At 40.1% G+C, this 11,230-nt stretch overlaps 1 protein-coding gene across 1 annotated transcript in view; it reads right to left on the bottom strand.

Moving 5' to 3' along the window:
• Positions 1-1,248: 1,248 nt before the first annotated feature.
• Positions 1,249-11,230, bottom strand: part of CYP2U1 (cytochrome P450 family 2 subfamily U member 1) — a 28,194-nt gene continuing 18,212 nt past the window's right edge. The window contains exons 5-7 of the mRNA XM_014839052.3: positions 10,619-10,786; positions 3,340-3,540; positions 1,249-2,753 (exon numbers count right to left, since the gene is read on the bottom strand). Coding sequence (XP_014694538.3) covers positions 3,362-3,540; positions 10,619-10,786 — 347 coding nt within the window. The 3' untranslated portion in view covers positions 1,249-2,753; positions 3,340-3,361. The remainder of the gene's footprint in view (positions 2,754-3,339; positions 3,541-10,618; positions 10,787-11,230) is intronic.

The following is an 11,230-nucleotide window of genomic DNA, read 5'->3' as shown; positions in this document are numbered from 1 at the left end:
GCCCTCCACCTCCTCATCAGTTAGGAGAATAAATTACATCATCTCTACACTTCGTTTTAGCTCAAAATTCTGTCATTTATAAGCCCTCGCCTATCACAGTTTTATACTAAAAAAATAGACAAATTTGACTTCATCAAAATTAAAAACTTGTGGGCTGGCCTGGTGGCATCATGGTTAAGTTCCCAGCTGTGAACCTACACACCGCTCACCAAGCCATGCTGTGGTGGCGTCCCACATACAAAATAGAGGAAGATTGGCACAGATGTTAGCTGAGGGACAATCTTCCTCAGGAAAAAAATAATAAAATAAAATAAAATAAAAACTTGCACATCTAGGGGCACCTCTGCCCAGAGTGGAGGAGATGGCAGGAACTGAGGGTTTAAATAAGCAGGTTAATGTTAAAAGTGAGGACAGCTCTGGAGGAAATCATGTGGGTGATGGGATTAGGGAGGTCTCAGTCTATTCTGGCTGCTGTAACAAAAATACCACAGACTGAGTATCTTAAATAACAAATTTATTTCTCACAGTCCTGGAGGCTGGGAGTTGGAAATCAACGTGCCGGCAGATTCAGTGTCCGGCGGTTACTTCCTGGTGCATGGACAGCCTTCCTCACACTGCATTCTCACGTGGCAAGAGGGGTGAGGGGCTCTCTGGGGTCTCTTTCCTAAGGACTCTACTCCCATTCATGGGGCTCCACTCTCATGACATAATCACCTCCCAAAGGGCCCACCTCCAAATACCATCACACTGGGGATCAGGTTTCAACAACTGGGTTCTAGGGGGACACTAACATTCAGTCTAGAGCTGGGAGCTCTCAGAAAAGCCACCCTGAGGAGCTGACCTCTGAGCTGTGACCTGCAGGAAGAAGAGCGGCCATGGGAAAGGCCAGCAGGGGCTCATCTACAGGTCAAATCCATAGGTTCAGGTATTTAAAAAAACTCTTCTTCCAGAGCTGAGAAGTGTCATGGACACAAGCACTCAATACTTGGCCGCAATGAGCTCGTGTGGACTCATCCTGCCCCCAGATGATTCTGGACTTTGACCTGGGAAATAACCCTGGGCTGGGATAACTGTGCTCTGAGAGGACACTTTAAAGGAATTCTCCTCCCGACTGAAGACGGTGCTTGTTATGCTGTGGCCATCTCTCTCTTTGCAGAAGCCTGTTCCCTCTTCCATTTCCTAACCTCATAGCTGGTAAAACGGAATTCTGTTTAGCAATTAAAACAAAAAACCAGACATGACACTATCTCAGTTAAAATAAAAAGTTTAATAAAAGCATCAAAAACTATGCTAATGAGGAAGACAAAATTAGGTATTATGCAGACTTATAAACAAAGTGCTATTATTTTTACATTTCAAATAAATCATGATTACAAAATTATAAAATATCAACATGTGTGAGGAAAGAATTAGCATTTTTTTCAGTGATTTACTATATAAAGATGTTTTTAAGGTGCTACAGTTTAAGGCATTACGTTTAAGAGTTTAATTAACATCTGATTTCAACATAATCTCACAGAACAGTTTTTTTCTCAAGTAAGCTACAAACTTTTTGGTAGTAATGCTGAAAATACACGTACAAATTAACGAGTAATAAACTTGCCAGTGCAAAGTTATTAGTGCAATTGAAAAGCATATGAAATTCCAGATCAGGAAGAAACTCTCCTGTGCAAGGAGCGGTGTGATCCACACACGGCTCAGCTCATCTAGAATCTAGACAGCAACCTCTCCATTCACTCACAGTTCCTAGGCATTTAGTTTATTCATTTTTCTTTCCTAATTAACAGAAGTCCTCGAAGCACCTGAAGATTAGCCTGTATTTCCTTTATCTATACTGAAAATGCAGAGGGTGGACTCCTCGGGGATCAAGCGGTGGCAGGACAGAGAAGCGGTTCAGAACAAACTCTCCAGTCGCAAAGGTGGGTAGGTTTGAATGCACAATGTACCTTTCAACTGTGTGCCTTCCCTTCTCTAAGCCTCAGCTTCATCAGCTACAATACAGCATCCTCTGGATAGAGTTTCTCTAAAAATTAGGTCATCATACAAGTAAAGCACTAAGTATGGTGCCAGCATGAGGAAGGGCTCAAAAGTCAAGCTGCTCATGTGACTGTCATGATTACATCTCCATAAGGAGCACCCTGGGACCATAAAGGAAGGGCTAGTCATTTTTGGAGCATGATCTCTCTGGGGGAAATACTGGTGTACCGGGCAAGACAATTCTTCATTGTATAGGACTGGTCAGTCATTCAGCATCCTGGCCTCACAGCAGCAAAAGGCCAGGAGCACGGCCATCATTGTGATAACCAAAAATACACCCACACATTTCCAAACACCCCCTGAAAGGAGTCATTACCTTTTTTGAGAACCGCTCTTTGAGAGGGACCTTCTTCATTAGAAAGGATTCAGTTCTCCTCATAAGAATAAGAATGCCTTCTTGTCTTTGGGAGTATTCAAGGATGACAGACCTTAGGCCGGTAGCAGGGAGAATAGGAAAGGAATGTTCAGTACGGTTGGAATCCTTTCCTGGTAGATCCCAGGATCAAAATTCCCGAGTTCACTGTGCAGGGCTCAAGTCAAAAGCCAGAGCGACATCTTTGCAAGTAAACCCAGCAGAAGGAATTGTGCCCTGAAGCCACTTCTTCAGTAGGCTCACTGTTCACGTAGTTGAAGTAGACATGTGAATTCAGAAAATAACCTTTCCTCAGCATCCTAAACAAGGCTCCACTTCATCCCATGTCTACAAAAAGCAAAACCTAAAATAATAAACAAAAAGACAACAATAACAAAACGAGCCCCCCAAAGTGACATAGGATCTGTGCCAAGAAAAGCTCCGATTCCTTATAACGTAAACCACATCCATCTCTGACCACACATTCAAGTCTGAACGCCACTGTCACACTGTCACGCGTATGAACAGGGAGGTCTTCCTTCTACTCCTGAATCTGTTCTCCAGAGCTTGACAGTGTTTCGTCACTCAGAAGGGATATGGGGTATTTGACCTTCATTAGTGCTGAGGCACAGAGAGAAGGTAATTCTTGTTACCCTCATTTCACACAGGGAATGACTGAGGCACTGAGATGAGAAGAAATGCCCAGTGAGGGAGGCCACTGGGCATGAACTCCAGATGCCCTGCTCCAGGTCCAGGGCTTTTGTCCTCACCCCCTGAGTCACAGACACACGCTACTGAAGCGGCTGAAGTATCTCTGAGGAACCCCCTCGACGAAAGCTCCCACACGCTCCCCCCCCCCCCCCCCCACTAATCTGAGCCTAACCCGGGTCCACTGTCAACTGCACAAGGAAGGAGGTGCTTAGAAGGACACCAGTTTACACTCTGTTTACCATCTCTTCTTGCGGATCTTCTTTATCTCTTTGAAATGATTACATTAAATGGATGTGGGGCTAAAGTGAGACCGTATCTTCCAGTCAGGAGGGGCGTCTCAGAATCCTTAGGTAAAGCAAACTTGAAACTCTGGATTAGGCTCGCAAACATGAGGAATAATTCCATCTTGGCCAGTTGCTCTCCCATGCACACCCGCTTCCCTAAAAATGAGATCAGAGCAAAAGTGATGATTATGACACCATCCCTATTCCTATGTCAAAAGGAGAAATTTATACAAAATTTATATTAAATTTGTTATGTATTAAATTGTTTCAAATACAGATAGAGTTGTAAAATAAAATTGCCACATATACCACATGCCCTCCCACAGTATATTCTGATCAGAATTTTTACATACCAAGTTCACAATTTAACTCCTACTCATAACAATGTACTCTCCTCCTGAACAGGAAATAGTGACAGACTCGATGTCTCTCCATACCTACTTCTCTCTTTCCTTGCAAGATTAGGGAGAAAGTGAGTCAGATGAGAAGCTCTGGAGCATTGCTTTTCTACAGAAAGAATCCTACATGGCTAATCTCAGAACCTAAAAGAGGGACTGGTGAGAATAGGGAACCCAGCCTGTCACCCAACAGCCCAGCAGGACAGGAGATGCCCTTCACCCCAACAGTCACCTGGGCAGCTGAGAAAGAAGGATTTCTACTCAAAGTTAAGGATTTAAAGCCAGTTGCTTTCATTTTTTTTTATTGAGGTCATATTGGCTTATCACATTGTGTAAATTTCAGGTGTACATTATTATATTTCAGTTTCCGTGTAGACTGCATCTTGTTCACCATCAATAGTCTGGTTTTCATCCATCACTGTACATATGGGCCATTTATTCCCCTCTTCTTCTCCTCTGCTAACCAGTAATTTCTGTTCTCTTTGTCTACGTGTTTATCTTCCACATGAGTGAAATCATAGGATATTGTCTTTTTCTGACTTATTTCACTTAGCATAAAACCCTCAAGCTCTATCCATGTTGTTGCAAATGGCACGATTTTGTCTTTTTTTATGCCTGAGTAGTATTCCATTGTGTGTGTATATATATATGCCACATCTTCTTTATCCATTCATCAGTTGATGGGCACTTGGGTTGCTTCCATCTCTTGGCTATTGTGAATAATGCTGCAATGAACATAGGGGTGCATAAATCTCTTTGAATTTTTCATTTCATGTTCTTTGATAGATACCCAGTAGTGGGATAGCTGGATCATACTGTATTTCTATTTTTAATTTTTTGAGGAATCTCCATACTGTTTTCCATAGTGGCTGTACCAGTTTGCATTTCCACCAGCAGTGTATGAGGGTTCTCTTTTCTCCACATCCTCTCCAACATTTGTTGTTTCTTGTCTTGTTAAGTATAGCCATTCTGATGGGTGTGAGGTGATATCTCACTGTAGTTTTGATTTGCATTTCCCTAATAATTAGTGATGTTGAAAATCTTCTCATGTAGCTGTTGGCCATCTGTATATCTTCTGTGGAAAAATATCCATATCCTCTGCCCATTTTTCGATCAGGTTGTTCATTTTTTTGTTGTTGAGTTGTATGAGTTCTTTATACATTTTGGAAATTAATCCCTTCTTGGATATACGATCTGCAAATATTTTTTACCAGTTAGTGGGTTGTCTTTTTGTTTTGTTGATGGTTTCCTTTGCCTTGAAGAATCTTTTTAGTCTGATGTGGTCCCATTTGTTTATTTTTTCTTTTGTTTCCCTTGCCTGAGTAGACATGGTATTTGAAAAGGTACTGCTAAGACTGATGTCAAAGAGTGTACTGCCTATATTTTCTTCTAGGACTTTTATGATTTCAGGTCTTACGTTCAAGTTTTTAATTCATTTTGAGTTAATTTTTGTGTATGGTGTAAGATAATGGTCTACTTTCATTCTTTTGCACATGGCTGTCCAGTTTTCCAAACACATTTAAGAGACTTTCCTTTCTCCATTGTACATTCTTGGCTTTTCTGTCAAAGATTAGCTGTCCATAGATCTGTGGTTTTACTTTTGGGCTTCCTATTCTGTTCCCTTGATCTGTGTGTCTGTTTTTGTGCCAGTACTATGCTGTTTTGATTACTATAGCTTTGTAGTATATTTTGAAGTCAGAGAGTGTGATACCTCCAGCTTCGTTCTTTTTTCTCAGGATTGCTTTGGCTATTTGGGTTCTTTTGTTGTTGCATATATATTTTAGGATTCTTAGTTCTAGTTCTGTGAAGAATGTCATTGGGATTCTGATTAGGATTGCATTCAATCTGTAGATTGCTTTAGGTAATATGGGCATTTTAACTATGTTTATTCTTCCAATCCATGAGCATGAATATTTTTCCATTTCTTTATATCTTCTTCCATTTCTTTCCATAATGTCTTATAGTTTTCAGTGTATAGGTCTTTCACTTCCTTGGTTAAATTTATTCCTAGGTATTTTATTCTTTTTGTTGCGGTGGTAAATAGGATTGTATTCTTGACTTCTCTTTCTGCTAATTCGTTATTAATGTGTAGAAATGCAACTGATTTTTGTATGTTGATTTTAGATGTACAGCAACTTTGCTGTAGTTGATTATTTCTAATAGTTTTCTGGTGGATTCTTCAGGGTTTTCTATATAGAGAGTCATGTCATTTGCAAAGAGTGAGAGTTTTACTTCTTCCTTTCCAGTTTGGATCCCTTTTATTTCTTTTTCTTGCCTAATTTCTCTGGCTAAAACTCCCAGTACTATGTTGAATAAGAGTGGCACATGTGGGCACCCCTGTCTTGTTCCTGTTCTCACAGGAATGGCTTTCAGTTTTTCACCATTAAGTGTAGGTTGGCTGGGGGGTTCTCATATATGGTCTTTACTGTGTTGAGGTATTTTCCTTCTGTATCCATTTTGTTGAGAGTTTTTGTCACAAATGGATGTTGGATCTTGTCAAATGCTTTCTCTGCATCTATTGAGATGATCATGTGATTTCCATTCCTCATTTTGTTAATGTGGTGTATCATATTGATTGATTTGCAGATGTTGAACCATCTCTGCATCTCTGGAATAAATCCCAAGTGATCATGGTGTATGTGCCTTTTAGAGTATTATTGTATTCAACTCACGAATATTTTGTTGAGGATTTTTGCATCTATGTTTGTCAGCGATATTGGCCTGTAATTTTCCTTTTTTGTGTTGTACTTGTCTGGTTTTGGTATCAGGGTAATTTTGGCCTCATAAAATGAGTTAGGAAGCATCCTGTCCTCTTCAATTTTTGGAATAATTTGAGAAGGACAGGAATTAAATCTTCTTTGAATGTTTGGTAGAACTCACCAGAGAGGTTGTCTGGTCCTGGACTTTTGTTTTTTGGGAAGTTTTTGATTACTGTTTGAATCTTTTTGCTTGTGGTTGGTCTATTCAGATTCTCTATTTCTTCTTGATTCAGTTTTGAGAGGTTGCATGATTCTAAGAATTTATCCATTTCTTCTAGGTTACCAAATTTGTTGGTGTCTAGCTTTTCATAGTGCTCTCTTATAATCCTTTGTATTTCCATGATGCACACTGTCATTTCTCCTCTTTCATTCTGATTTTATTTGAGTCTTCTTTTTTTTTTTTTTTTAGTGAGTCTGGCTAATGGCTTGTCAATTTTGTTTATCTTCTCAAAGAACCAGCTCTTAGGTTCATTGATCCTTTCTATTGGTTTTCTTTAGCCTTTATTTTATTTCTGCTCTGACTTTTATTATTTCCTTCCTTCTATTGACTTTGGGCTTTGTCTGGTCTTCTTTTGCTAGTTCCTATAGGTATAGGGTATGCTTTTTTGAGATTTTTCTTGTTTCTTCAGGTAGCCCTATATTGCTATAAATTTCCCTCTTAATACCACTTTTGCTGCATCCCATAGGTTTTGGTATGCTCTGTTTTCATTTTCATTTGTCTCCAGGTACTTTTTTATTTCTCATTTGATTTCTTCATTGATCCAATAGCTGTTCAGTAGGATGTTGTTTAGTCTCCACATATTTGTGACTTTACCAGCTCTTTTCTTATAGTTGATTTCTAGTTTCATAGTATTGTGGTCCAAAAAGATGCTTGACATTTCAATCTTCTTAAATTTACTGAGGCTTGCCTTGTTTCCCAACATATGGTCTATCTTTGAGAATGGTTCTATGTGCACTTGAGAAGAATGTGTATTCTGCTATTTTTGGACGGAATGTTCTGAATACATCTATTAAGCCCATCTGACCTAGTGTTTCATTTAAGGTCACTGGTTCCTTGTTGACTTTCTGACTGCATGTATGTATGACATTTCTGACTGCATGACATTGATGTAAGTGGAGTGTTAAGGTTCTCTACTATTACTGTGTTGTTGTTAATTTCTCCCTTTAGGTCTGTTAATGGTTGCTTTATATACTTTGGTGCTCCTGTGTTAGGTGCACATATATTAATAAGTGTTATGTCTTCTTGGTGGAATGTCTCTTTCATCATTATATACTGCTTATCTTTGTCTCTTTTTATCTTTTTAATCCTGAAGTCTGCTTTGTTTGATATAAGTATGGCCATACTTGCTTTCTTTTGTTTGCCATTTGCTTGGAGTATCATCTCCCATCCCTTCACTCTAAGCCTGTTTGTCTTTAGAGCTGTGTTTCCTGGAGGCAGTATATTGTTGGGTCTTGTTTTTTTTAATCCATCCAGGCTTCTGTGTTTTTTTATTGGAGAATTTAATCCATTTAGCTTTAGAGTGGTTATTGATATATGAGGGCTTAATACTGCCATTTTATGTCTTGTTTTCTGGGTGTTCTATGTTTCCATTTTTTCTTTCCTTGTATTTCTGTCTGCCATTTCAGTTTGGTGGTTTTCTGTGATGACTTTCTCAGTTTTCTCTTTATTTATGATTTGTGACCATGCTCTGATTTTCTGTTTTGTGGTTACCATGAGGTTTGTATAAAAGATCTCATAGATCAAGCAGTCCTTATTCTGATAGCCTCTTCTCTCCATTAGCCTATGCAGGTTCCATCCTTTTCCTCTTCCCCTTCTATGTTTTTGTTGTCATAAATTATTCTTTTGTATTGTGAGTTTGTGACTAAATTGAAGTGTTTATAGTTATTTTTGATGCTTTCTTTCCATTTATCCTTTATGTTACAACTGTTTGCTAACCTATTCTGATTAGAGCTGCAATTTTCTGATTTTGTCTATTTATCTCCTTGCTCAAGGCTTTGAAGACCTTTGCCTTTCTGTTTCAGGTAAGAGAGCTCTGTTCAACACTTCTTGTAGGGAAGGTCTGGCGGCAATGAACTTCCTCAATTTTTTTTTCATCTGAGAAAGGTTTTATTTCTCCATCACATCTGAAGGATAATTTTGCTGGATAGAATATTCTTGGCTGACAGTTTTTGTCTTTCAGTATTTTGAATATATCATTCCACTCTCTCATAGCCTGTAAGGTTTCTGCTGAGAAATCCACTGAAAGCCTGATGAGGGTTCTCTCTTGCCCTTAGTATTTTTTCTTTGTCATTGACTTTTGACAGTTTTAACATTACATGCTTTGGAGAAGGTCTTTTTGCACTGAGGTAATTAGGAGTTCTACTAGCTTCATGTACCTTCATGTCCAGTTTCTTCCCCAGGTTTGGGGAGTTCTCAGCTATTATTTCTTTGAATAAGCTCTCTGCTCCTTTCTCTCTCTGTCTGCTACTTCTGGGATGCCTATAATCCTTATGTTATTTTTCCTAATTGAGTCAGATAGTTCTCTAAGAATTCCTTCATTTTAAAAAAAAATCTTAGTTTTCACTCCTCGTCCACCTGAATCATTTCTATGTTACTATTTTTGAGCTCACTAATTCTCTCCTCCATAAGGTCTACTCTATTTTTAATGCTTTCTACGTTATTTTTGTCTCATTAAATATGTTCTTCATATCCAGAGTTTGTCTGGTTTTTGTCAGAGCTTCAATTTCTTTGGCAAAGTACTCCTTCTGTTCACTAATTTTATTCCTGAACTCATCAAACTGTCTTTCTGAGTTTTCTTGTAACTCATTGAGTCTCTTTATGACAGTTGTTTTGAATTCTCTGTCAGTTAGATTGTAGTCTTCTGTGACTTCAGGTTTGTTTTCTGGAGAGTTGTCATTTTCCTTTTGTTCTGCTGTGTTACTGTTCTTTATAGTGTTTGAGGAACTGATCCTCTGCCAGCACATCTGTGGTAGTCATCACCTTTTCTTATTTGGGTATGGCTTTGGTTACTTTGGCTCTGGTCACCTGGTCTCGTGATCTTTCACTGGCTCTCCGCAGGCTCAGATGCTGCTGTCCTGTGCACCACCTGTGCTGCTGTTTCCCCAGCTGTCTGGGGGTGCTGGATGCACTGCTGCCAGGAGTGCTGGGTTCACGGGTGTCAGTCACTGGCAGGAATTTGGGGAACCAGGAACTTGTATGTAGCCCCCACTGCTGGTAGAGTTGGTGTTGAAGGTGCCACCACTGGGGGCTGGGTACTCCTGTCCCCTCTTCTCAGTTGCATGGGTCAGCCTGTTACCACTGCTGCTGCCCCACTGACTGTTGCAGGACAGGGGCTCCCCAGGAGTATTGGCACACATGGGGCCAGGCTGCCCTTGCCTCCACTCACAGGTGTGTGGACTGCTGCATGAGGATCCATGCTCTGGATAACTGACACTGGAAGTCGGGGAGAGGGCTGCCCCCCTAGTTCCACTGCTTTTCAGGGGTCCAGTCTGCCCACCGTCAGATGTATAGCTGCCTGAATCTCTTAGGCATCCTTGTGCTGTGTAGGGAATCCTATGCTGGTCAATGGATGTCTGTTTGGTTGTAATTCAGAGGGGAGAGACAAAGGGAGCTACTCCCTCCACCATGATGCTGACATCACTCTCCTTCTGGACCTTTAAGATGTTGCAATTCTTTTACACAAATAGATGCATTAGACTTAGGAAATTTTCATCTGGAATACAGCTTTTCTGACTTGACTGACTGCATTAATGTGTGTAATGGATGGCACTCAGCCAGTGTACCTAGATGGAAAGGCGGCTGGTCCATCCTCAAGAGGGGGCCAGTATTCAGGGGTGAGTCGCTGAAGCTAGAGATGAAATGCAGACCCCAGGGAGGAGGCAAAGTCCTGCTCCTAACCCCTCATTTTGTTTTCAAACCTGAAATGAACATAGCGGAGATGCAGTATCTAAATTTTCTCTTATATTTGCTTGCCAAGAAAGAAACATTTTTAAAACAATATCACGAAATAGTAAAAGATACTTTTAGTGCTACTTCTTTTTTTATTATGCCATTAAAAAAGTAAAAGTTTAACTGACCTATCCCAAAAGGAATAAAGGCTTCTTTTTTAACAAGTTGTCCTTGATCATCCAGAAATCGATTAGGATGGAACTCATCAGGTTCCTCCCAAATGGCTGGGTCTCTGTGGACTGACCACAGGTTGGGCAGAACCACTGTGCCTTTAGGAATGGTGTACCCCTGGAGCACTGAAACAAAAACACAATGTCATGCAAATGCTTCTACCAACAGTTCTCCCTGAACATCACAATCAAAAAAATATCTAGTCACATACCTAGCATCTTAATTTGCTGAGACTAAACTTTGAGGGATCTGAGGGCAGGGCCAAGACCTTGTCAACTGGTGTCCTCTCCATGCCTTCCCAGGACCCAGCCTGAGACAGGGCACAGGAGGGGCTCTGATGGATGTTGAGTTAATAAATTAAGTCAAACCATGAAAACATTATAATTAAGAGAAAACACTAAAATAGAAATCACAGGGCATTCCACATAAACTTTCCCAAAGAATTACAAATTCCTAATACTTGTACAAAACTTTAGAGTTCACAGTCTTTTATGTCTACACAACAACATGAGGAGGAAGGCAGAATAAGGTAAAGGGATGTACAGGGAAGGCAATACTGGCTCTACAGC

The sequence above is a fragment of the Equus asinus genome, chromosome 3, assembly GCF_041296235.1.
Source record: "Equus asinus isolate D_3611 breed Donkey chromosome 3, EquAss-T2T_v2, whole genome shotgun sequence".
Classification (NCBI taxonomy): domain Eukaryota; kingdom Metazoa; phylum Chordata; class Mammalia; order Perissodactyla; family Equidae; genus Equus; species Equus asinus.
The sequence above is the reverse complement of the archived record's forward strand: the minus strand, read 5'-3'. Positions and strand labels throughout refer to the sequence as shown.